This window comes from Scylla paramamosain, chromosome 47, assembly GCF_035594125.1.
Source record: "Scylla paramamosain isolate STU-SP2022 chromosome 47, ASM3559412v1, whole genome shotgun sequence".
NCBI classification, from domain to species: domain Eukaryota; kingdom Metazoa; phylum Arthropoda; class Malacostraca; order Decapoda; family Portunidae; genus Scylla; species Scylla paramamosain.
The window spans coordinates 4,351,515-4,377,500 of NC_087197.1; the positions used below are offsets into that span (position 1 = coordinate 4,351,515).

The 25,986-nt window shown below is 42.8% G+C and overlaps 3 protein-coding genes across 11 annotated transcripts in view; 2 read left to right on the forward strand and 1 right to left on the reverse strand.

Annotated features, from left to right (window-relative positions):
• LOC135094867 (tripartite motif-containing protein 2-like) overlaps positions 1 to 7,708 on the reverse strand; it is a 33,288-nt gene extending 25,580 nt beyond the window's left edge. For 2 of the 8 annotated variants that reach the window (XM_063995337.1, XM_063995335.1), the window contains exons 1-5: positions 7,606 to 7,708; positions 6,080 to 6,139; positions 5,556 to 5,592; positions 2,911 to 2,973; positions 1,119 to 1,225 (exon numbers count right to left, since the gene is read on the reverse strand). In XM_063995337.1, coding sequence (XP_063851407.1) covers positions 1,119 to 1,225; positions 2,911 to 2,927 — 124 coding nt within the window. In that variant the 5' untranslated portion in view covers positions 2,928 to 2,973; positions 5,556 to 5,592; positions 6,080 to 6,139; positions 7,606 to 7,708. Of the gene's footprint in view, positions 1 to 1,118; positions 1,226 to 2,910; positions 2,974 to 5,555; positions 5,593 to 6,079; positions 6,140 to 6,709; positions 6,729 to 7,605 lie in introns of those variants that run through there. The other 6 variants (XM_063995334.1, XM_063995332.1, XM_063995336.1 and 3 more) reach the window with 5 other exon arrangements.
• An 803-nt stretch (positions 7,709 to 8,511) lies between these two features.
• On the forward strand, positions 8,512 to 13,956 carry LOC135094926 (uncharacterized). Its single transcript, XM_063995439.1, has 3 exons — positions 8,512 to 8,598; positions 9,369 to 9,402; positions 10,473 to 13,956. Exons 1-3 carry the CDS (start codon positions 8,512 to 8,514, stop codon positions 13,688 to 13,690), a joined length of 3,339 nt encoding a protein of 1,112 aa, XP_063851509.1. The 3' UTR covers positions 13,691 to 13,956.
• Positions 13,957 to 15,972: 2,016 nt separating this feature from the next.
• LOC135095114 (small integral membrane protein 13-like) lies at positions 15,973 to 20,676 on the forward strand. 2 transcript variants are annotated; one of them, XR_010264059.1, is made up of 4 exons: positions 15,973 to 16,268; positions 17,863 to 18,061; positions 18,927 to 19,048; positions 19,172 to 20,676. XR_010264059.1 is itself a non-coding variant. In XM_063995851.1 (3 exons), the coding sequence occupies exons 1-2, from the start codon at positions 16,190 to 16,192 to the stop codon at positions 18,015 to 18,017; spliced, it is 234 nt and encodes a 77-aa protein (XP_063851921.1). In that variant the 5' UTR covers positions 15,973 to 16,189; the 3' UTR covers positions 18,018 to 18,061; positions 18,927 to 20,676. The 2 variants fall into 2 exon arrangements, 1 of the variants encoding a protein (XP_063851921.1); XM_063995851.1 differs by having other exon boundaries at positions 18,927 to 20,676.
• The last annotated feature ends 5,310 nt before the right edge of the window (positions 20,677 to 25,986 follow it).

Sequence of the window (25,986 nt, forward strand, 5' to 3'; positions counted from 1 at the left end):
AAAAGGAGATATGTGGATAGAAATGGATGGCAGTAATAGAGGATAAGGGTGAATTCAGAAAGAAAAGGAGGAAAGAAAGGAATATAAGGTGAAGGAATGATAGTAACGCAGCTTAAAAAAAAAAAGATAGAGGTAAGGGAGAAAGACAAAGTGGAATGGATGAAACTAAAGAAGAAATGGAAGAAAAACATGGAATAAGGAAGACAGAAATATAAGAAAGTGGAATGAATGAAAGGAAAAAAGAAAAGGAGATAGAATAAGAGGACAGGAAGGAAGGAAGGAAGGAAGGAAGGAAGGAAGGAAGGAAGGAAGGAAGGAAGGAAGGAAGGAAGGAGAGGGGAAAGTAATGTTGGCAGATAGGAAATTACGGAGAAAAGGAAAGAGCAAAGGAGGAAAGAACATGATAATAGAAAAATATGAGAGAGAGAGAGAGAGAGAGAGAGAGAGAGAGAGAGAGAGAGAGAGAGAGAGAGAGAGAGAGAGAGAGAGAGAGAGAGAGAGAGAGAGAGAGAGAGAGAGAGAGAGGGGGGATAATGCAAGTAACTATTCTATTAAACCAGCAATGTACTACTACTACTACTATTACTACTACCACCACCTACTACTATATTCCCAAGCCAAAAAATATACAACCTTAACTCTATACGTACTTAAATCGTATAAAACTGCCTTGATATCACTACACTAACTTAAATATACTTAAAAACACAGGCTAATGCTCATACTCTGATGTGAGTGTGTGTGTGTGTGTGTGTGTGTGTGTGTCCAATTATGTTATTGCCTTGCATGTCAGAGAACCATTTAAGCGTGTGTGTGTGTGTGTGTGTGTGTGTGTGTGTGTGTGTGTGTGTGTGTGTGTGTGTGTGTGTGTGTGTGTGTGTGTGTGTGTGTGTGTGGTATACAGAGGCTAAGCTGAAGGTTGTACGGTGTATTTCTGTATCTATGTAGTATGTCCAGTTTTTCTTTCTCAGTGTGTGTGTGTGTGTGTGTGTGTGTGTGTGTGTGTGTGTGTGTGTGTGTGTGTGTGTGTGTGTGTGTGTGTGTGTGTGTGTGTGTGTGTGTGTGTGTGTGTGTGTGTGTGTTCATGCATATGGCAGCAGTGCGGGATGGATACTTACACAAACAAGTGCCGCAGGTGAGAAAAGACTCGTTGAAGTCCTCATAATTAATGGAGACCGTCTCCACCAGAGTGGACGACATCACTTCTTCTCGACCCACGCCTCGACTGTCAGGCGGAGATGAGGTGGGGAGAGGCGAGAGGAGACACAAACATTAACATTGCCATGGGTGTACATAACTATGACCCTTTACACACACACAGGGATACAGGAAGGCTGGAACAGGTAAGTATAGACTGGAGAGAGGAGCAAGAGGAGGATATCAACATTTAACATTATGTGTACAAAGAGTAAAGAATGCAGGAAGAAGGGACAGATTAAGACAGACTGGACGGAGAAACAAAAGAAGGCAGAACATTAATATTTAGTATCATGAGTACAAAGAGTGAACAATGCAGAAAGGAAGGGACAGATTAAGACAGATTGGAGGGAAAGACATGAGAAGGAAGAACATAAACACTTAGCATAAAAACAATACAGAAAGCTAGGGATAGATAAACACAGACTAGAAAGAGAGAAAAGAGAGGAAAAGCATGAATATTTAGCCATAGGTACACAGAAATAAATCACACTCCTAAACACACACAGAAAAAGATAGGAACAGATGCATACAGACTGGAGGAAGAGGCAAGGGAAGAAAACCATGAACAGTTAGCCGTAAGTGAAGATATAAACAATGCAGAAGGGTAAGAGCAGTTTGGTACAGATTGCAGGGAGGGACACAAGAAGGAAGAACATTCACAGTTACCTCTGTGCATAAAAAAAAGTATAAAATAATAAATAATAATAATAAATCACCTGTCCTCACTGACATACACAAAGAGATGCAGGAAGATAAGATAGAAAAACACAAAATGGAGGAGGAAATGAGAGGAGGCAGAATATTAATACCTAGTTAGCCTTCTGTTGAAAAAAATAAATAAATAAAAATAAAATAAAAAAATAAAATAAATAAGTAAATAAATAAGAGCACCTCTACATACACACATACACAGAAAGGAAGGCTGAATAAATGTAAAATGTATTGATAAACAGAGAAATGAAGGAGAGAGACTAGATGAGGCAGAATATCAATACTCAGCTCTGTATATAGAAAAAAATATTGAGCTCACCTACATTAGTATAGAGAGAGGCAAGAACATTACACACAAATATAACTACAAAAATTTCAGAGTGACAAAGAGTTAAAAGCTGCAAAGAGGTGATAAAGAAGAATGACAGGTGCTTGTCCATCCATGTCCAGAGTGAGGCAGGACGGCAAGGTGGATAAATACAGCTATAGAAATTAAAAAGAGTGAGAATGAGTTGAGAGCTGCAAGGTGATAAAGATGGGAAGCCACAAACAGAGAGCATGAGGGAAAGACAGGAAAGGAGATACAGAGGAAAGGAAGTTAAGATCAAGTAACCAAGAGCAGACACATGACTAATCTATCAAAACCATTCAAATAAAACACATAAAGTCACGGGGAGTCACAGCAAGTCATAGGAAGGTTAGGTTAAGTAGCAGACACATAAGTAAACTATAAAAAATAAATAAATAAAAACAAATTATTCCTGCTTATCAATAAAATAGCAAGATTAGGTTTAAGTTTAAGTGGCTGACACACAAGGAAACCATCAAAACCATTCAAATAAACCAAATAAACATTCTTGCATATCAATAAAGGAATATGATGATTAGTTTATGAGTAAGCAATGGGAAACTTATCAAAACCACTAAAATAAACCATGAAAAACACTCCAGCTTACCACTAAAGGCACAGGAAGGTTAGGTCAAGTAGCAGACACTTACTGTACATTAGGATGCATGCTTGAGGGTGCCAAAGGGTGCCAGAGAGGGTGCCAGGCTCTCTATCTGATGGGTAGCAGCAGCAGCAGGCAGGTTTACCAGTGTGGGGAAGACACAACCTCACTATTCAGTACTCTCAATGCAATGCTTAAGAACATCTGCCCCAACACTTAATGAAACAGATTTTTTTTTTTTGTCTACATATCAAATTTCCTTTTCCTTTCTTTCTTTTGCTTCCTTTGTTTTTTTTTTTTTTTTTTCATATATATGAAGGTGGCTGACTAGCAGTACCAAAATAAATAAATAAATAAATAAATATGCAAGTGAATTTGTAAGTAAATAAAACAGAAATACAAAAAATAGTAGTGAATTTAGTCATGAAATCACAAAGCTAATAATTTGTTTTCCCTTTTCTTATTTTCTTTGTCTTTCATTATTTTTCAAACATCTTGAAGGCTGGTCAAGAGCATAACAAACAGACAAATAAATCAAATAAATGACAGTTTGCTCAGGATACCACCTTGAGCACCACACTCTGCATCACCAAGGGCTGGGGAAATGTTAGTGTTATCATTTTATTGAACTTTGCTGCCTTCACAAACAATGAGATACACCAGGTATTCATTATATGCGAGGGTTACGTTCTGTGAAAACCTCGCACAATGAGAATTCGCATGTATCAAACCTATCATCCCATTACTCCACAACCCATTTTTGAAGCCTTTAAATATTTATTGAGGCACCATTTCACAAGAATAAAGCACTGAAGCAACACCAAAATGCATTAGTAAAGATAAATTGTAAAATATAACAAGAAAAGACAATATAAACAAAATAAAATATTAGTAATTGTGGGCTATGTGTGGTGTGACGAAAGCACCAGGAAACATTTGCACCACCACCCTCTAGCGCAAGTCGGCAACCCTACCTCACCAACCAGTCGCACCACCACAGCTACTCCCATAATAGGAATTTTCTCGCATACTGAGAATACTTGGCACATTCAGGTTAGTTGCATATGACAGAATTAGCATATTTTAAAACTCACATGTATTGAATATCCGGTGTACAGACAAACAGCGTCTTCTAGTGCTCTGTGTGCCAGCGGGTGTGCTAAGTGCCACAAAGGAGCCTACATACCTCCATATACTTCTTTCAGGCACACACACACACACACACACACACACACACACATACACACCTGCATATCTACACCAAAAAATACACTCATTCATATATATACACACAAACACATATGCACTTCAAATTACACACCTCCATGATGCACAGTTATTCATACATACATACATGCATGCAAATATCTCTAATAATGTACAGGCAAAAGCTTGTAATAGGCACTCACTTGATAAATGCAAGAGCTGAGGCAAAGAGAGAGAGAGAGAGAGAGAGAGAGAGAGAGAGAGAGAGAGAGAGAGAGAGAGAGAGAGAGAGAGAGAGAGAGAGAGAGAGAGAGAGAGAGAGAGAGAGAGAGAGAGAGAGAGAGAGAGAGAGAGAGAGAGAGAGCGAGAGAGAGAGAGAGAGAGAGAGAGAGAGAGAGAGAGAGAGAGAGAGAGAGAGAGAGAGAGAGAGAATGAGAGAGAGAGAGAGAGAGAGAGAGAGAGAGAGAGAGAGAGAGAGAGAGAGACAGAAAACAAATAAAGATTAGTCACCATATGTTGATAATGGAAATAAAAAAAAAACTATAATAAATGTAAAAATATATTAACTGCAACCATTCACTGAGAGAGAGAGAGAGAGAGAGAGAGAGAGAGAGAGAGAGAGAGAGAGAGAGAGAGAGAGAGAGAGAGAGAGAGAGAGAGAGAGAGAGAGAGAGAGAGAGAGAGAGAGAATATGAAGTGTACACAAAATTATAAATGTAGACACAAAATTATAACATTGTAGAGCAAAGAAGAAGAAGAAGAAGAAGAAGAAGAAGAAGAAGAAGAAGAAGAAGAAGAAGAAGAAGAAGAAGAAGAAGAAGAAGAAGAAGAAGAAGAAGAAACAGGAAATGACACACACACACACACATAAACAATGAGAGATAATGATGTGAGAGCAGGAAGCATGACACAAAGGGATGATAAACCTGAGAGAGAGAGAGAGAGAGAGAGAGAGAGAGAGAGAGAGAGAGAGAGAGAGAGAGAGAGAGAGAGAGAGAGAGAGAGAGAGAGAGAGAGAGAGAGAGAGAGAGAGAGAGCAAATTCACACATAACTATTTTATACTAACATCACACAATAAGCAGAAAAATGTCAAACACTTAATGAAGAATGAGGAGGAGGAGGAGGAGGAAGAGGAGGAGGAGTAGGAAGGGGAGGAGGAAAATAACAAGAAAGAAAAAAATAAAAAGAAAAGAGGGAAAAGATAGACGACAACAAGAAAAATAATGATGATGATGATGAGGAGGAGGAGGAGGAGGAGGGAGAAGAAGATGAGGAAGAGGAAAGAGACTAACAAGACCAATAAAAAGAATAAGAACAAAAAATGCAAAGAACACAGAGGAACAAACAAATTCAAACAAGAACAAGATGCAAAAAAATATCAATAACAATAACAGTAGTAGTAGTAGTAGTAGTAGTAGTAGTAGTAGTAGTAGTAGTAGTAGTAGTAGTAGTAGTAGTAGTAGTAATACAAAAAATAGGTAACTCACTGTAGCTGGAACGAGGGTCGACAACACCACATAACTCCTGTAGAAGGAAGAACACACACACTTGCTTCAGTAATGCATTAAGTATAAGTAGTAGTAGTAGTAGCAGTAGTAGTAGTAGTAGTAGTAGTAGTAGTAGTAGTAGTAGTAGTAGTAGTAGTAGTAGTAGTAGTAGTAGTGGGAGAGGACTAAACCTTGTCAAATAAGGTGAAAATCAAAGACTTATATTTGCAGAAGGAAAATCTGTATGGAGGATGAGGAACAAGTAAAAGAAGAAGAAGAAGAAGAAGAAGAAGAAGAAGAAGAAGAAGAAGAAGAAGAGGGACAAGAACAATGAATAAAGAAGTTAGTTAATGATGAAGAAGATGATTAAGAAAAAAAAATGGTTATTTAATGTCACAATAACACACACACACACACACACACACACACACACACACACACACACACACACACACACACACACATGAATGACAACAAGATTAACACACCAAATTCTGAACTAGTGCAAGTCCGGCATTGCTCACCTTATTGACTCATGACGCAGTGACGAGCTGATGTAGCAGCCGCCCTGCCTCCTGCACACTCTGCCAGGGAGAGAGACAGAAGGCACACTGAGTCTGAGGCCTTCATCACCCCATTAATGTTAGGATTTCAGCTGGGTTGGCTGGTTATTGGTTTTGTTTATGGATATTGTTGTTGTTGTTGTTTTGTTGTTGTTTTTCATTATCTATGGGTTGAGTTGCTCAGGTAGTGAGTTAGGAGTGTGAAGAGTCTATTATGTGATCTGATATGCCGGCACAGCAGCAACACACACAGCTCCTAAGGTCTTACCAAAGTGTCTAGGGTTACTCAGGTAAAGCAGCAAGATCAGTGTTAGGATATATGGTTAAATACATGTAGTCACAGAAATGGCACTGCATATATCTTATGAATACATAGTGACTTCCTGCACTCACTAATGACAGTGGCAGCACACAGCTCCTAAAACTGTACCAGACTGTCCAGGGTCACTCAGATAAATGAAGAACAATGTTATAGATAGCACAGTTAAATAAAAAGTTATGGAAATTGCTTTGTGCATATCTGGTGAATATTTTATAGTTTACCACACTAAAGACTCACAATGACAGCACACACAGCTTCTCAAATCATACCAATGTCCAGATTCACTCAGATGAGGCAGTTTAAGTGTCACACCATTACCACTGCAAGCTGTAACAGTCACCAAGTTGGGATTTGTCTGAGGCTCAAGGCAACACAAAACTCAACAACAGGATCAATATCAGTAAGCCCTCGAGTGCAGGCTGGCCTTCAATCTGGCCTTCCTAAACAACTTGTCCTCTCACTCACACACACACACACACACACACACACACACACAGCGCCACGCAACATCCTTGACAGCTCCCCACGACACACACACACACACACCACATCATGTCCTAAACAAACAAATCCCTCAATACCTCAGCTTAAAACCTCAAATCAAGCCTCACGACCTTCCTCAAACATTCAACACGGGGACCATGTGCTGTCCTTTGTCCTTGTTCGAGTTTCCAATTATGCCATTAAAACTATTTCCTTGTGATTAACAAATACTATTTAACCCACTCCCTACTACCACACGTGGCTTATAAACGCAATGAAACTCGTAACATGTATTTATAACACCAAAGAAGTGAAGGGAGAAGAAGCATTACCGATAAAATAAATCTACGAGCGAGTTTCTAGTTAACCAGTTTCGTGTATTAACAAAACAGTATTTTAACGCTTATACAAAATCACACGTAGGTCATATACATAGATACACGCTAAATAAGCCATGCTACTACAAACTTTGTCTTAGAAACACGACATGACCCACACAAAAACACAAAAAGCCCATGTGATAATGTTTGTTTATATCTCTCACAACAACTGCGTCAGGAAACCCGCCTTCCTTCTCCATTATTTTCATCTCACATTTCATTCAATACCCGTATTTACTAATCACCGATACTCCCTGCTAAAGCTCTATGCCTTTTTCTATCTAATCTATCATGCTACTCACTCTCAGAAGTCTCCAGGGGTAGAAATAACGGTAAAATAAGGGCCTCCTCAGCGCCAGTGTCCGCGATCAGCTGTTGTTGTTGTCGTCTGTCTGAGTCGCGAGCCTCCAAAAAAAATAAAGTAATAAAAAATAATAGTGGAGCAGATCTATAGCTAAATACCTAATATAATATTGCGTGGTCAATTTTTAGTGTTTTTATTTTTTTATAATGGTGTTTTTTCCCCTTGTGAGTGTGTTTAGCTTATAATGACAATATATGATAGTGATGAGGTATTACGTTGGAAGTGGGTGGCGGGAAGAACGGCCCACTTGCGCTCTCTGGCTGTATTTCCCGAAGACGGCCAACACCAATACATATAATGAGGCTGTTATATGAACGTGTTTAACTTGTTTTCTCTTCAAGCTACGTAGGAAATTAGTTTAAGGTAATATTACTGGAACTGGCAACCCGCACCGGGCTGGCATAAAAGTTCGGGCCACCATGTCCCTCTTTGGGGTGAATTAACACCGTTCGGCATCCTTTACAGTGGTTTGGCAGGGCAATCTGACATTAGGAAACTCCTCCCTGACCTCCTCCCAGTTGAGTCCCGCCCCCGTCCATGCCAGAGACCCTCCTCTCCTCCTCTATCAAAAGGGAAGTAGGACAATGACCGACGATCCCCGACTGCCTGACTCTTAACTGACCTCAATAAATCCACCTATGACTGGCATCCAACTATCTACTGTAAATTCGTTCATTAAAAAAAAAAAAAACTCATTGATTGTAATATTGGCAATGTTGTTACTGTTAAGAAACTTGCCAATGGAGACCTGCTTGTTGAGACCCTTAAACTAATATAGGTAAAGTCCCTCTTGAAGCTCCGGTTCATGCATGACATCGCGATCGAGGCTTCGATTCCAGTGACCATGAACTCGGGCAGGGAAGTCACCTACCATCGTGATTTTGTGGACATGGATCCGGCTAAGATCGTCGATTGCATGGCTGACCAGGATGTAATTGAAACTAGAAAGATCAATAAAATGGTCGATAGTACTAGAAGAAAGCTATGATTTACATGCATAAAATGTCACATATATATATTTCATGCATTATGTATGCATAAAATGGTAAGATGCATAAATAACAGTGTATGAATTGTGTACGGCGTGGTCTTAATTCGAATGCATTTGTCATTTATGTACATACATGATACGTAGTAATGCTACGTAGCCTCCCTACCTGTGTGCTTGTGAGTTGCCCCTCCCTTTTCTCTGCCCTGACAAAGAACAATACCTTTGTAATAGGACTAGGAACCCTGTATGGATTAAGCGTGTGTGAAGGAATGAATGTGAATATACTGTATCGCATATTTGTGAAATAAATGAATAAAAAGATAAAACCAGTTAAAAATAACAAACGAAAAATACAAATAAGATAAAACTAAAATAATTGAATAAAACAAATAAAATAAAAGTGGCCTAATACCCACGCTAGGGTGATCGCAAAAAAAAAAAAAAAAAAAAAAATCTCGCCTTTCGCCTTTCCAGTCTCGTTGGTTAGGTTCAAGGGTCGTCCAGGTCCAAGGCTGGTGAGCATTTCCTGGGTTAGGGATTAGGTGTTTAATATAGTGTACTTATATATGTGGTGTTTTGTCTCCCCTATGATGTGTTTCATAAGGGTTAAATAGATCTAAGTATCCTGGTGTTGTGCACGCAGTCCTCATTCCTGTTTTCACTCAGGGCGTACAAGTTATCCCTGTGTTGAGTATGTTTTGTGACAAAAGCAAACTGGTGAAAGGCAGGCAGATGAAAAGACAGGTCAGGCAATCAGCTGCTTTCTACCTTCCAAGCCTTCCCGCTGTCGGCAGGCTCCCTCGTAACATTGCACAGCCTAGTTTCACCACCCTCTCATCCCATATGGATACGTTCATTACACACCACTCCACTATGAACAAATCAGCCCAGTAGTTTGCTCGTTATAGAGGTTATTAATGGTGGTTTTTCTTATGTGTTTAGTGAATGGTGGCGATGACAGTAATGACAGTAATTATAGGGTACAGATTCACGGTTATTAATTGTACTTTCTTTGGTAATTATTGGTAAATATTATATAATGGTGATTTTCTATGTGTCTAGTGAATGATGATGATAATATAGGCAGGATATATGGTTAGTAGTTATACATTCCTGCATGTTAACTTTGATTCTCTCTCTCTCTCTCTCTCTCTGAAATTCTGAAGACTAACATTTTGATCATGAAACTCAAGAGAATAGATAATAAGTAACGAGAAACATTATCTGATGATTTTTGTGGCAAGACGAATTGCATCCTGAAACTGGACTCGAGCCAAAGCCGAAACATCCAACCAAAACAAAACACACCGAATCCTGACAGGTGATTGAATTAATACAAATTGCACTGGGTATTGTTGATACCAGGAATACTTAGTGATTTCCTGCGTTAAATAATCAAGACACCAGGACCCCTTGCGCCCGAAGGTATTATTTTACTTTCTTGCCCGTGGAACAGCGGCAAATCTTCTCTCATCAGATTGAGAGTATTTTCAACCCCCACATATGCCTCAAAAACTTATTATAACCCCGTTAGCCACCAAAAATAAATAGGAAGCTGCCTACTACTGCTGCGGTTCTATTTCATATTTACTGGTTTAGTTGTGTTAGGTTTAGTTGGGTTAAGTTTAGTTAGGTTAGCTTAGGTTTAGGTTAAATTAGGTTTAGTTAAGTTTGGTAAGGTTAGAATGCAAGATCAAGAACATTCCGGCCATCGCAGCTTGAGACGGGCAAGAAAATAAAACTTGACCCGTTTGAAAGTGTACCTGGTCATATAGATTGACTCACGTGAAGTAACAAGTGTTATATGTTAACAGGTGACAGCTGCAGCACAGTGATGAAGGTGCGGCAGGGTGGTGTGCCAGGGGTGCCAGGTCAGAGCAGGGTGCAGCAGGGGCAGGAGACCATCACCCTGGTGCCCCACGCACCCTGCCACAGCGACCCAGAAGAGGAGCTGGTCACCATCACCACACAGGCCACCCCTGGGGCACGCCAGGCCCGCGACAGGGTGGTGGTGCAGGCCATACCAGGGATCCTGGTGACAGACATCAGTGCTGGGGCCTGTACTGCTGCCACTCAGAGCCTGGATGGTGCCACGCTACCAGGGGTGCCTGCCTCAGACGCCCCCTGCTACACCACCACCACCACCAGCACCACCACTCATTGTGTGCCTCGTGACGCCCCAGCAAAGCCCCCCACTACCCTGCTGTGGCGGAGGGGCGTGGTGTCCAGGCGGGGGTGCCGCTTCAGGGCCCAAACTGCAAAACACCCCCATACCAACAGCAGCAGGGCAGCAGCATCTCCGGACACCGCTGTGGGGCAAGGTGAGAGTGTGCTTGGGGATTCAGTGCATGGGCAGGGCACTGCAGTCACACCAGACACCCTCACCTGTGAGTCCAGGACCACACTCACCACCTCCTCACAGCCTGCACTCCCTGCCACCCCTGCCCGTGACCTTCCTGCCAGACCCTGTCGTGTAGGGAGTGCCTGCCCTGATGAGGGCTCCACCACACCTCCAACCACCTGTTCCTTCTGCAGGCGTGTGTCGAACATCCTCACCATCTTCAACCTGAAGGCACCTCTTCCCCATAGCCTGCTGGAGACAGCCTCACTCCTGCAGTGCTTGGGACTGACCCCTCCGGCAGGTGCCACACCCACCAATAGTGCCGGCCTAGCTACACTGTGCCAGGAGTGCCATGCTCTGCTGTGTGAGGGGGATCAGGCATACCACCACTTGATGGAGGTGGTGGTTGGCATGAAGCAGTGCTGGGCTGGCCTGGAGGCAAGGGTGCCACCAGTGCCAGGTGCACACCATAGGAGGAACAAGAAGCATCAAGCACCAGTGGGGGCCTGCCTGGAGGTGAGGGTGCCACCAGTGCCAGCCATACAGCAGGGGAGCAACAAGAAGCAACAATCACCAGTGAGGGTCGCCCTGGAGGCGAGGGTGCCACCAGTGCCAGCCACACACCAGGGGAGCAACAGTGACCAGCAAGCACCAGTGGGGCCCTCACCTGCCCCAGCCCAGAGCACCAGGAGGCTGCGGCCCATCCTGCCCAAGCCCACGAGTCCCGTGTCCTGTGGGTTGTGTGGGGTGCACCTGGCCAGACTGGAGGAGTGGCACCTGCACATCACCACACACCACAGGCTCAGCCCCAGGTGGAGGAGCCCCAGGCTGCAGGCTGCTCTCAAGATGTGTCTGGCCAGGGAGCTGCAGCATGGCAGTGGGTTGCAGGGCACATGGTGCTGCCCAGCCTGCAGCTGCTCCTTCCCACAGCAGGAGGAGTTCCTGGAGCACCTGCGGGGTCACCACAGCATGACTGTGGACAAGGACTTGCTGGTCTGTATTGGTGGAGGTGCTACTGGGGCTGGACAGGGCACAGCAGGGCAGTGGAGAGGTAGTGGTGGTGGTGCCTGGATGGGGAAGGAGGAAGAGGTGGAGGAGGTGATAAAGAAAGAGATAGAGGAGGAAGAGGAAATAATAGAAGATGAGGAGTTAATAGAAGAGAATGAAAGAATACTGAAAGATGGAGAACAAGAGAAGGAGGAGGAGGAGGAGGAGGAAACTGTGGAAGAAGAGGAGGTAGGGGAAGAGGAAAGATTAAGGAGCAGAGTAAACAGCCTCCTAGAGGAACAGCAAACACAGCCTGACTTGGAAGAGTGTGGCAGGGAGTCAGAGAGCAGGGGGGCACACACCATGCAGGGTGATGCAGGGCTGGGGCGTGGGGCCAGGTGGAGGTGTCGTGTGTGTGCGGCGGTGTTCTCCTCACAGCAGGAGCACGACACTCACAAGACTGCCATGCATCCTGGCTCAGTGAGGGCCAAGCGGGGCACCACACGGCCTGCTGCCCCACACCAACCTTCCAGGAGGGGCAGACCAGTAGATGGGGATCATCAGGACCATGAGCGGCCTGCTGTTGCCTGCCAGGAGGGTGCCATTGTCATCCTAGAGGGTGACGGGCAAGGGGGCGTAACCCATCACCGCCTGCAGCCCAGCGCCATCACAGAGGACCTGCAGGGGCCAGCCCAGCAAAACACCCTGCCCCTGACAGGAGGTGCAGTCAGCTTGCCCTGCCCAGTTTGCACAGAGGTGTTTGGTGATCGGCTGTCGCTGGTGCGGCACCGACGTGCAGCACACCCCCAGGCAGGGCCTGGGAATGGCGTGGTGCTGGTGGAGTGCCCACTGTGTGGCCGCCGCCTGGCCGGTTCCCCTGCACTGCAGCACCACATGGCCAGGGTGCACCACCACCCCTCACACCCCCCACTGCGCTACCGGTGCCGCCTGTGCCTGTGCCAGTGCCACACACGGCCCCAGCTGGAGCGACACATGCGAGAGCGGCATGGGGCACCACCACCGCCACCCCCAGTGCAATGTGGGCGGTGTGGAAAGACGTACAGTGCCCGCTACATTGACAGCCACCTGGCCAACATGCATGGGGACGTGACACGCTTCCCCTGCGCCTTCTGCCCTATGAAGTTTGGGACACGCACCGGCCTGCGGGCACATGTGTCCCTGGAACACGCCAACACGACCTGGGCATGCCAGGAGTGCCCGCTGCAGTTCGCCAAGTACCACCAGCTGCGGCAGCACCGTCTGTACGTGCACAGCCACGCGGAGCACCGCTGCCCTCTGTGTCCCCGCTCCTTCAAGCGCCGCTGTGACCTGACAGAGCACACCAAGCGTCGCCACCAAGAGCGGCAGCCCCAGGAGTGCTCCTTCTGCCCCAAGGTGTACAGTGACAGGAAGCGCCTGCGCATCCATCTCATGAGGAAGCATGGCGTTGCCTGGGAGGACACCCTGGCACGGGGGTATGCCCGGCGGCAGAGGGAAAACAACTGTCTGCGACGCCGCCACCACCAGCAGCACCAGCATCCCCACAGCCCTCAGGAGGAAAAGCAGCAGGCCCCAAGGGAGGACAGTGAAGGATGCCAGGGAGGCATGCTGGAGGGGCAGCCAGAGTACAGTGTGGTGCACCTCACTGAGGCACCACACCCTCTGGCAGACACTATCAGCTACATTATCCTGGAGGAGACCTAGGCCAGGCCCCTCACCCTGCAGGGCCTCATAACGGGGAAGGGTGTGCAGTGAAGGGTGAGTAGACCTCACCACCTCACCCTAACACATCCTGATACACCACACAGCCACACATCTTGCCCACCCTCCAAGAAGTGATGGTGTTGGTCTGGTGTTGTAGTGACCACTGCAGGTATCTCAAGGGCACCACTCCCAGCAGTGTGCTCATCAATGGTTGTGTTAACTTGTAATTTTATTATTAAAAAGTTTTTTACAAAAATTTTTCAAAAGTCTGCTTTTTACTGTTGTTTGAATCCTGAAGTATCTTGTTAGATAAGCAGCAAAGATTATATATATGTATATATATATATATATATATATATATATATATATATATATATATATATATATATATATATATATATATATATATATATATATATATATATATATATTATCCTTTATTCCTTATTTTCAAAGCTTATTAACTCCTCCCTGCCTTCCATAATTTATGGAAGAGGTCCTTGATTGTCCCAATTAATAAAAAAAAGGGATTAGGCACGAGCCTTTAAATTACAAACCGATCTTCCATGTCAGTCTATGAAGTTACTTGAACATATTTTGTTTTAAATTGCTTATGATTATACCATCAATAACAACTTGTTATGTAATGACCTGTTTGGCTTTCGCCGAGGAAGATCTATTGAGGCCAACTTTTATTTATTTATTTATTATATTTATTTATTTATTTATTTTCGTTCTGTTAATATCTCTTGTGCACTAGATCAAGGTGGCAATGTTGATCTCATTCCTTTTTTTTTTTTTTACTTTTCTAAGGCTTTTTAACCTAGTATGCCACAGTATTTTATTAGACCAACTAAGTAATCTGGTATCATGGGCAACTTTTTTGGGTTGGATCAGAGAATTTTTTACCAACAGAGTGATAAAAGTGGTAGTGGATCATAAACTGAGGTTGTATGAGATTTTTTTTTTTTTTTTTTTTTTTTTTACCAACAGAGTAATGAATGTGGTATTGGATCATAAACTGAGTCACCCTTGTGATGTGGTGAGTGGGGTGCCACAGGGCTCTGTTCTTGGTCAATTGCTTTTTCTTTTATATATTAATTTTCTCACCAATAATATTAAATCAAGCACAAACACTTTTTTCTGATGACCTTAAATTATATATCACAGTTAAAACAAATTCTCCACATGACTACTTGTTAAACAAATATTATTCTTCTTTATAAAGTGGCATCTTGGGGATTATCTTTGAATACCAATCAATTAATGTGCTGTAATACGATTCAGTAGACGACCTGTGGAACTTTACCCGTCTCTGGCAATTTTACTGCATGAGTGACACACCAGCTGCAATTAAGAATTCAGCAATTTACCTTGGAGTAACTACAGACTCATCTCTGAAATTTCATCATATTGCAAATATTGTTCAAAGTAGATGGCGTAGCCCAAAACTTATTTACATCTGTTTTCTCATTCCTATTTATATAGCTAACCTACTGTCTCTACTGTATTACTGTTTATTTCTGTGGAATCTGGGAAAATTTAAGGCATGGAAAACCTGGATTACTTTCAAAGACTGAGAACTTTGGATTTATACCCAGTTAACGGTCGACTGTTGCCCCACGACGTCGTATAAAGTACATGTACTTGCAAACTTTTCACGCTGTTGCCCCCGAAGATATGTTCTGCAACCTAACATTAGATACCAAAAGAGGTCATCAATACAAGATTGTTCAAATTAGAACACAATTAGATATACGCAAGCAGTTCTTCCCCACAATGTTAATTGTTTCAGCCAAAACGGTGTCTGGTTTTAAGACATCCCTTTCTACTCATCTCGGCGATCGTTTTTACGATTTTTTTTTTCCTTTTCTTCTGCATAGGATGCATTATCCAACTAAATATGAAAGATATGTAAAGAATATAGCACTGGAAGGGCTGGCGCTTCCGCTGGACACCTGCTGGGTTGTCAATCCCTGGTACCGGGAAACCCACCTAGTGAGAGAACTGAGAGAAAAATCAAAGATATAGTAGAAGAGACAAAAAAAAAAAAAAAATGAATAGAGGAAGATATTAACTGTAATAAAAGGAGAATAAACAGAGCAGGTGACGAAAAAAAAATAGAAAACAAAACAGAACAGGGATGGATGATAACTGAAAAAAAGAAAGGACAAACAAAAGAACAGGAAAAGAATAATAATAAAAAAAAATAACCCGAGAAAAAGAGAAAACAACAATGAAAAAGAGAAACAGAAGAAAACGAGAAAAAAAACACTATAGGGTAGACTAATATAAAACACAGAGGAACGCAAACAGTGAGACGGAGTGACATCACAAGGCAACCTGAATCCTCCGAGTCCTTTTATAGCATTATCTAGCCCCTACCCCTGTCTAGTGGCCTTAAATGAGGGGAAGGGGCGAGTGATCTGCTGAGTTGTGAGCTGGGCTGGCTGGTGAGGTCATGAGAGGAGTAAGAAGGGAGAGGAGAGAGAGGTCGTGATGGAGGGACGTGACCTGGCAGTGGGGGTCGTCACTGTGGTGGTGTCCCTTGTGTGTTTGGTGGCCTTTGTGGCGCTGGGTGAGTATTGTGTGGTGTTTTAGCTGTGTGTGCGTGTGTGGCGGGGGGGGGGGATGCTGGCTGGTTGGCTGGCTGAAGTTTTAAGCAAATGACCTTGCCCACTAATTTGGACACAATCTTTATTTCTGGGCAAAAATACGATGCCTTTTTTTTATCATAATATACAAAATAAGGGATTGCTAGTGAAAATAATGAACTAAATTAGTCTAAACCTAACCTAACAATCTAATGCTGTATAGTGTGTGTATGAGTGTGCGTGCGTGTGTTTCTGGTGGGGTTTGTGGCTTGAGTAAGTGTTCTAGTGAGTGTTTGACCCGTTTGTTCTTGTGTTAGTATTATTGGTATTATTTTTAGAGAGGACTATAATGCTCTACGCTCTACAAAGATTTTTTTTTTCCTTTTTTTTCATTACCTTTGTGAATACTGAGAAACTTACCTCATTGAAATTTTTGTTGCAGAATAATTGTTTCCATGACATTTGTTAGGTGATGCATGTAGGTCAGGTTAGGTCAGGTTACAATAGGTTAGGTTAGGCCAGGTCAGGTTAGGTTAGATCAAGTTAGGTTAGGTTAGTTCAGGTTAGGCTAGGGTTGCCTTCTTTTAAGCTATTATCTCCACTCAAGTACCGTAAGATGACCATTTTCATGTTCCCCACCCATAAACCCTGCCTTCCCGATGAGTCCCCTGTATTGTGGGGGATGAGGAGAGAAGAGACAAAACCCAGTAACAAATATTATAGTTTTGTACTCAAGATGTAGTTTGGTCTTATCATAAAAGTTTACTGTATTTTTAGTATTATTTTTTTTTTTCTGATGCTACTACTACTACTACTACTACTACTACTACTACTACTACTACTACTACTACTACTACAAAAAGTCTATAGTGAATCTGTGTTATTATAAAAGCTTGTGTAGGAGGTTAGACAGACAGATTGAGAATTGTGTGTGTGTGTGTGTGTGTCAAGTTTGTATCTTATGTTTCTTGTTCTTTATTTTTTATTTATTTTTTTCTTAAATTTATGCATGTTTCTCTCTCTCTCTCTCTCTCTCTCTCTCTCTCTCTCTCTCTCTCTCTCTCTCTCTCTCTCTCTCTCTCTCTCTCTCTCTCTGGTAATACATTCCTCAGATCCATTACTCAGTTTAAAGATCCTGTAGGAATTACCTGAAGACCACCTGGCTTAGGAAGTACTGGAGAGGTAAGGTTAGGTTTGGCTCATTTAAGTAGCCAGACCTAGCCTAACCTAACCTAACATATGCTAGCCCAGCCCAAAACTAGCTGGAGTGATCTTAATTTGATGCAAAAACTATTTTTGCACTTCCCTCACCTGCCTGGACCTCCCTACACTTGTGCTGACTGCCACACCTGTCATACTTTTGAAAGAAATAGTGTTAGTATACCATTTTATAACCCTATTCCACTAGATAGTATTTTTCTTTCTAGTAATATCCCATTGAGAAATAGTGTTAGTATGAGAATATGAGCAATTTTACTAATAACAGCATTAAACCGAAGTGTGGTAAACTCATTTTATTGACATTGAAATATCAATAGCACCTGAATTACAAAAGTATTTCCCCGTCCCTTCTCCCAGGGTGGTATGCAGTGTGGCGGCTCTTCCTCTCCCGCTTCAGCTTCGTACGGGAGCTGTTCGGCAACCAGCAGGAGGCCGGGCCGTCAGGGGCAGCCAGTGAGGAGGCGTCCCGGGCCAGCCGACCTCGAGGCAGCCGGAAAATAAGACGAGACTAATGGCGTGATGCTGTGTGCCTGGCGCTGCCCTGCCTATGTGTGTGGTGAGTGGTGCTAGTTTGTGGTAAGGTGTGCCAGTGAGTAGTGAGTGGTGCTGGTGTGTGGTGAGTGGTGAGTGATGCTGGTGCGTGGTGAGTGGTTAGGTGTGTGGTGAGTGAGTGGTGAGTGGTGGTGCTGCATGGTGTGTGGTGAGTGGTGCTGGTTTGTGGGCTGACATGAGGAAGACTGCAAATGTTTTTACTGGTATTTATAAAAGTTGGAATTTTGATCAGTCAGCAAAGGTTGAGCTCCTGCTATGTGGAGGCTTTACTCACCTGATGGGCCTCCGTGATCTCAGCCAGACAGAAGGTGAGAGTGGGGCAGCCTCACTCTACTGGTGCCCCAACCCCCAGTTACATAATGACATGAGTGTTGAGGTGCTTTAACATGCAGCTGGAAACTGGATTGTATGTGGCAATTTGTAGAATGTTTGAATATAATGTCTATACCTCTCAATGAGCTTACTCAATTGTGGGACTGGCACCAACAGGTTGTAGATAAATGGTAGAAGAAATGGAGCTGGTAAAAGAATTAATGAAATTCGTACAGTTGGTCTTCCAATTGGACTTGCAAATCAGTCATGACGAGGAAAAAAAATAAAGACAAAAAATTCACCAGAAAGTACCTTTATTGAAAGCTTTCTTTATTTTCTCTCCCAACAGTCATGTCAATCATCATCTGTTTTATCATCCACAGCATCCCTTACAGACTTGTCTCTGTTCAGCAGTACTTTCCACACTACAGTTTTATGGCATCATCATCATCATCATCATCATTGAACATCCTCATCTCCCATTACAATCTTCTCCCTGTACACTATTTCTCTCACCATCCACCACAGTTTCACATCATTCTCCCCCATTTCCACAGACCAGCCGAGTGAGGGCACACTTCTAGGATGGGAGAGGCTGCCATCACCCCCTCCCTTGACAGCAGAGTGCACCTGTCTGGCACTGCCTCAGCCTTGGTGTGGGCAGGCTGAGGTGCTGACAGTGAGTGCTGGACTTTGTTCAAGACACTGTTGGGTATTCATACAATCAAAAAATATGACTTAAGAGATGTTTGAGTTATACGGTGATTGCAATCAGGTAACATGTTGTATCCACTTCCACCAGGTAAGATAACTGTGCTGAGTGTCTTGCCTCACTCTTCTCTGACGTGCTGGGAATCTGTTACTGGTCAGGTTTTGTAAGATCATTGCCAGCGCATCAGAAGACTTGAGACGGAGAAGCACACAGGAGTGGAAGTGAGGATGAGACATACTGCACTCACTCCCATTGTGCTGAGTGTCTTCATACACTCTTCTTTGATCTACTGGAAGTCTTCTAAACTGCCAGGTTTTGTAAGGACATTGCCAGCAGATCAGAAGACTTGAGACTGAGAGAAAACACAGCACAATGGAAGTGAGGGTATAGATAACAAATTGTATTTGCTTCCACTGTGCTGAGTGTCTTCCCGCAGTTTGCTGTGACCTGAAAATCCTATCATTTGTCACAGTGGAAGTGAAGATATAAATAACATATGCACTATTTCTTCCACTGTACTGAACATCTTCCCTCACTCTGTTCTGATATGAACATTTATTAGTAACCTGGTTTTGTAAGTAGATTGCCAATAGGTCAGTAAGATTGAGAGAAAAACAGTTCAGTGGAAGTGAGGACGTCAAGTCACTTGACTTAAAACCTCAACTGTTGAAGCAGTGGTGTGTTTTTGTGGCAGCCAGAGGAGGTGTAGCTGTACTCTCCAAGCCCCACCTCCTCGGTGTCCACCTGTGTAGCTCACTGCCAGCACAACTCTAAGGGAACAGTAATATGCATCAGACGCCTTACTTAAGCACCAGTGGAGCCTAAACAGTTCAGTGGTGGAGCTCAGAAAAATATTACATCCCAAAACAGCTACAAAAAAGACACCTCAGTTAGATTCGTGAATGTGGCCACTAGTACGGGGGGTCCTTGAGTTACAATGGAGTTCTGTTCCTCCGCCATGTTGTAAACCAATCTTCAGTGTAGGTCTGAAGCAGTCTGAGCAAGCACCTGCAGTGTGCCACTCACCTGTGCTGAGGCTACATTACTGTACAGTCATCATCTAGGACATAAAACATAACTACTGTACCTGTAAAAAAAAAACACTTGGAGGACATACAGTAAGTAAAAAATAATTAAATAAATCAGTAACAAAACAAAAATCAGCCAAGGGTCCAGACCATCGTGAACTGAGGACTGCTTGTATCACGAGTGTGGCCATGAAGTCCATGAGTGGGCAGGGTTTTGTAGCAATGTGCCAATGTGAAGCAATGAAAAAGCTTGATTCTTTGTGACTAAACTGACATGTAAAATATTATCATTAAGTTTTTAGGTTTTTTTTTTTTTTTTTTTTTTTTTTTTTTTTTTTTTTTTTTTTTTTTTAATGGTTCACATGGTGGGTGGTGGTGGTGATGGGGGGAGGGAGAGGTGGGGTGCAATGACTCAGGCAGCCAGTGACCCGTGCTTCTGTGCAGTGCTTGTGATATCACCTGTGGATACCAGATGTATGTGTGTGTGTGTATGTGCGTGCTCTATTTTTGTATCGGTAAGAAATAAAGGTAGTTGTTGAGGTGAAGCAACTGCAAAAGAAGAGAGAAGGATCAGTATTTTGCCTCCTTTTATAAATGTGTTATGTGTATATTTGTTGTTAATGATGTACCAGGTAGGTATGTGTGTGTGTCTGTGTCCCTAATCCATATACATAGCAAACTGAAATAACATCTCCAAAAACATATAAGTTAGAGGATAATCATTTTGAGATGAAGCAACTGCTGGAGAAGAGAAGAGTCATTGTAAGGGTCTTTGTACAAGTATGAAAAGTGTGTGTGTGTGTGTGTGTGAGAACCCTACTCTTTAGTGAAATCACAAGTTCACAAATGCATCGATGTTGTTAAAAGTGGAAGATTTGACTGATTGGCTGGTGTGACAAACAAGGATGTGACGGCCTCCTCAGCCAGCAGTGCAAGACTGATTCTGTCAACAATTCCTGGGTACTTGTTAGTTATGCAAGGAGATCCTCATTATGTCATCCTACACCTTTATTATTTTTGTACAGACTTCATAGATAAGATTTGTTTTGCAGTTGTGGTGGTGGTGGCAGTCTGAGTGGTGACAAGTGAGATGTGGGATCATGTTTTTAAACACTTCTGCACCACTACTTTCAAAAGGCTGTAGTTGAAGTGACGGGTTTTTTAAGGGTGTTTTTATTATTCTAGTGACAGAATAACTAACAAGATTTCCACATTATTAACAAGAGAAATAGTCTTGAGAACCCAGCTAATTGTCTCTGTGGACTTTGAAAATTGTTGTGGTGAGAGCAAGGCATTTCTGAACATGGACCAAGGAGACGACCCCACCTATGAAATATTATTCATGTGTTACAACTTCATATGCAAGAAAATACAACTATTGTCTGTCACAGTACAGGACCTCACCAGTATAATATTCTTGCCCATGCATTACAAGTTAACAAGAAAATACCGTATTTGATGGCTCATAAGACGCACGGGCTCATAAGACGCACCCAGTTCTGGCATGTATTGAAATAGAAAAAAACAAAAATTAACAGATTTAGGCTATCGATATGAAGTCAAGGAATTCAAGCGACATTTGAAGACTCTCACGTGCATTTAGATCACTATTAGATACCAATACTCAGCATTTAAAAGTTTAATTTATGCTAGCAGCTTACTTGTTCTTTTTGGGGTTTTGTTGAGGCTGTGATGGCCGTGACATCACAGCCTGGCGTCCCAAAGGTGTGGTATACAGGTAGTGTTTCAGACTAGATACAGTGGAGCTGGTTGGATTTCTGGAGTCAAATCTTGGTAAGGTTGCGGGCCTTGAAAGCCAGAACGTAATGGTTCGGTTGAGGGTATTGAAAGACAAGATTGTACCAATCCTGCTGACGTGTAAACACAATCTTCTTATTGGTATTTTAGTTGGGGCCATGCAGACTGTGATGTCACAGCCTCTAGTGCCCAAAAGGTGTGGTAAGCAGGGGAGTTTCAGTCTTAATGCGGTTCAGCTGAATGTAAACATTAACTGCACCTAGCTCTTGGCGGCACCATTAACTGAGGGACTACAGTGATAATAAAATTTTTTCATACTTTATTTTTTAGCATCTTTCACATGTAATTCTTATGCAGTATTTTAGTACATTTTCAAAGCCAAAGGATGTGTAAAAGCATAAACTATTACATGAATATTATGCAGATCATCACCTCAAGCCAGCCTATCCCATGACACTCAATTCCTTTATAGAAGAAATATTCGTTCTCAAGGTGTATTAGTCTATTTTCATAAAAGAAAAGTTTCTCTAGCTTCAATCTTTTTCATATGTATGCAAAGCAAGAATGTTAAAAAGATAGGTTCAATTTTAATTGTATGAAAGTGTGGCTATTGTCTTACCTCAATCAGTAACGGCGTCACACTCGGTGTCACCGAGTACGTCACGTCGGAGCGCAACCGACCGCGTTTGTTTTGAAAAACGTGGTGCACCATCTCCACCTTGCCAGAACCTTCTCCACAAATCCAACCAGCTCCATCACATCTAGTCTAATATTATAATTGGATACCTCACCTTTGGGGCATCAAAGGCTGTGACATCACAACCTACACTGCCCCAACAAAACTCCAAGAAGAAGTGGTGCATGGTTAATTAAGCAAATTCTTCCTGACTGGTCAAAGTCTATGTGGATTACCAGTAAGTATGAGATACTACACATTGGTACCTTGAAAGAAAGAGCATTTTGTGGCGTACTACCAATCATGACTTTATTTAGTTGTGCAAAGACATCTGTGGTTTGAATTTAGAGCCTCTGTTGCCGTAGACTTGTAACCTATTACTGCCTCAAAGTTGGACCTTTGCCTCATTGGACGCAGGCTAATTTACTGACCCTTTTTCTGAGAAAAAAGTAGCGTCTTATGAGCCATCAAATACGGTACTACTGTACTCAGTCACAGTACAGGACTGAGTAGTATTCTTTTCCATGCATCACAATTTCTCTAAGAAAATACAGGTACAGTGTGTCACCAAGTCTGTCATGGTATATTTTCTTCACAGCAGGCCACGGGAGCACAGGAACACTGCCGCTGACTGATGCTCTCACTTGCTGATTGGTCTCTCGTCTTGAAATGTATGGCAAATTTACTTTATTCCCACCAGAACCATTATTTCAAGACGCTATTGGTTGTTTTCCCTTGTCTGGATTCCCGGGGTGTAGTACAGTGTGCCACAAGACTGTCCCTTTCCACTGGGGCTGACACGGCTATAAAGTGTGACTGTGTGTATATGGTGCTTTGTCTGGGCCATCCCGTGTGCTGCCAGCCCCACACAGGATGGCTTTCTTTTACTTGGACAACCCACTACCATATAATAAAGGGTAAAGAAAATGGAAATGCGTACACCAGTCAGTGCGTAAGGGTTTATTTTATTGTAATGTAACACTGAAAATATGAAGACATAATAATTTTATTCTTAATTTCGTTCAACATTAAAAAGAAGAGAAGAAAAAAATAAAAGTCTTCTCTTATTATTATTTCAGTCAAATAAGATTGAAAGCACAAGACAGGGAAGGAGGAGGAAGCTTCACGAGACAACAGTGGTGGATGTTTGCTTGGCTCTGCTGGGGGAGGAGAGGTAGGCTTGCCTGAGGCGCTGCAGGCGAGGCAGTAGAGGTGACGAAAGCACTGTTCGCATGCGGGCGGCCTCTCTTTGCACCTCCTGTGTGAGGGAGAGTTTGGCTGCTACTCTTAGTTCTGCTGTTATTATTGATGCTGTTGTTAAGACGGTAATTGTCTAGAGTCCTTACCGGGCCTTATTACTGGTCTATTCACTTCAATTCTTTTACACATACCTTCACATGCACCTAAAACATCATTTTAAAGTGGGGGACAAATGCCCCCTTCCCTCTAGTCGGTTAGGTTAGGTTAGGTTAGGTTAGGGTAATTGTCTAGAGTCCTTACCGGGCCTTATTACTGGTCTATTCACTTCAATTCTTTTACACATACCTTCACATGCACCTAAAACCTAACCTAACCTAACCTAACTTAACCTAACCTAACCTAACCTAACCTAACCGACTAGAGGGAAGGGGGCATTTGTCCCCCACTTTAAAATGATGTTTTAGGTGCATGTGAAGGTATGTGTAAAAGAATTGAAGTGAATAGACCAGTAATAAGGCCCGGTAAGGACTCTAGACAATTACCGTTAAGACTTATGGTTATGAGTATTGGTGTTACTACAGTAAAATCCCTCTTATCCGGCATCAACGGGACCGCCGATATGCTGGATACTTGAATAATGCCGGATACTTGAATAGAAGTGAAATTATGTCCACAATCACCACCCTACACTCACGCATCTTACCATAACAAAGATCAGCTGATCTTAATCAGCAGCTGATCTGATCAGCTGCTTAAGTGTAAGCACAACACGCTTCCTCTTTTCTACAACTTTAGGCATGATGAAGGCGTCAGGCGATAAACAGTGCACACGCGGGACTGAGTTACTGAGTAAAAACAGTGCAGTGGGCCGCGGGTGGCGCGAAGCAGTGCGCTCTGGTGGCGAGGGGACAAAGTATGCCTCGCGCGGGAATTTTAATCGATTTTATGAATACACATTGATTTTTTATTGATTTTAAGGCTCGGGGAAAAATGTGCCGGATACTCGAATGCCGGATGAGAGGGATTTTACTGTATTATTATTATTATTTATTATTATTATTATTATTATTATTATTATTATTATTATTATTATTATTATTATTATTATTATTATTATTTGGAGACCGGAGGAAGGGAGGGTGATCGGATGAGGTAATAGTAGAATCAGTGATGAAAAGATAACTGGCAGTGGAGATGATGGTGGTTGTATTGTGGGTGGACTGAGGCAGAGAGGAAGTCAAAGGGATGGTGGAAGGGAGGGAGGAAGAGAGGGTGGTGCTGGAGGAAGTGTGGTAGGCTGGGGATCGGAGTAGGTAATAGCAAAAATGCTAATTAAAAAGTAAATTGGGGGGGATGGGGAGTGAAGGAGGAAGAGAATGATGCATTGGAAGGAAGATGAGAGAGAGGGATGGTGATGGTGGCGGTGAAGGGGTAAGGGGGACACTGATATGGATGGGAGTGGACGGGGACGGACTAAGGCCACGTGGGTAGACGCTCAAGGCTTTCATAGTTTTGGGGGTGACAAACAGGAGGAATACAAGTTACAACAGCCTTCGTCAGATAGGTAACGCGCGAGGCTACTCAGAGTATATAGAACAAGACTGGCAAAGGTTTTACTGCAGCTCACTGTACAACCCTCATTATTCACAGCCTGACTATAGACCATTCCGAAACACTTCTGCGCCGCATCTCCACTATATTCAAAAGGCTCTAATTGAAGTTGCACGGGTTTTCAAGTGTTTTTTTTTTTTTTCTTATATGGTTGTAGTGACAGATTAACAAGATTTCTACATTATGAACAGGAGAAACAATCTTGAGACGCGGCTAATCATCTCTGTAGCCATGGAAAAAAGTCATAGTGAAAGAGCAGGGTGTTTCTGAATACGAGCCTATAACGTACCTGGATTAGTCTTGAGTTGCGCTGTGCTGCCTGTGACCGCGTTACGATGGAACCTTCCTGCTGGCTGGCCAACTCTCGCCTCGTGGCTTCCCTGCAACACACAAGTAAATAAATGAAGAAAAGTACACATGGTTATATCATACATATTATATGAGAGAAAAAAGGACTTTGTACAGGACTTTGCTATTCAGGAAACCGACTACCGAGAAAGCAGCAAAGATAGATAAATAAATGAATAATAATAGAATGACAAGAGATGAGGCTGTGCATAAATCATCTTTCCAAATAGAGTAATAAGCTGAAGGCACTTAACAAGGATCTCCTACTGTTTTCAGAAATTTGC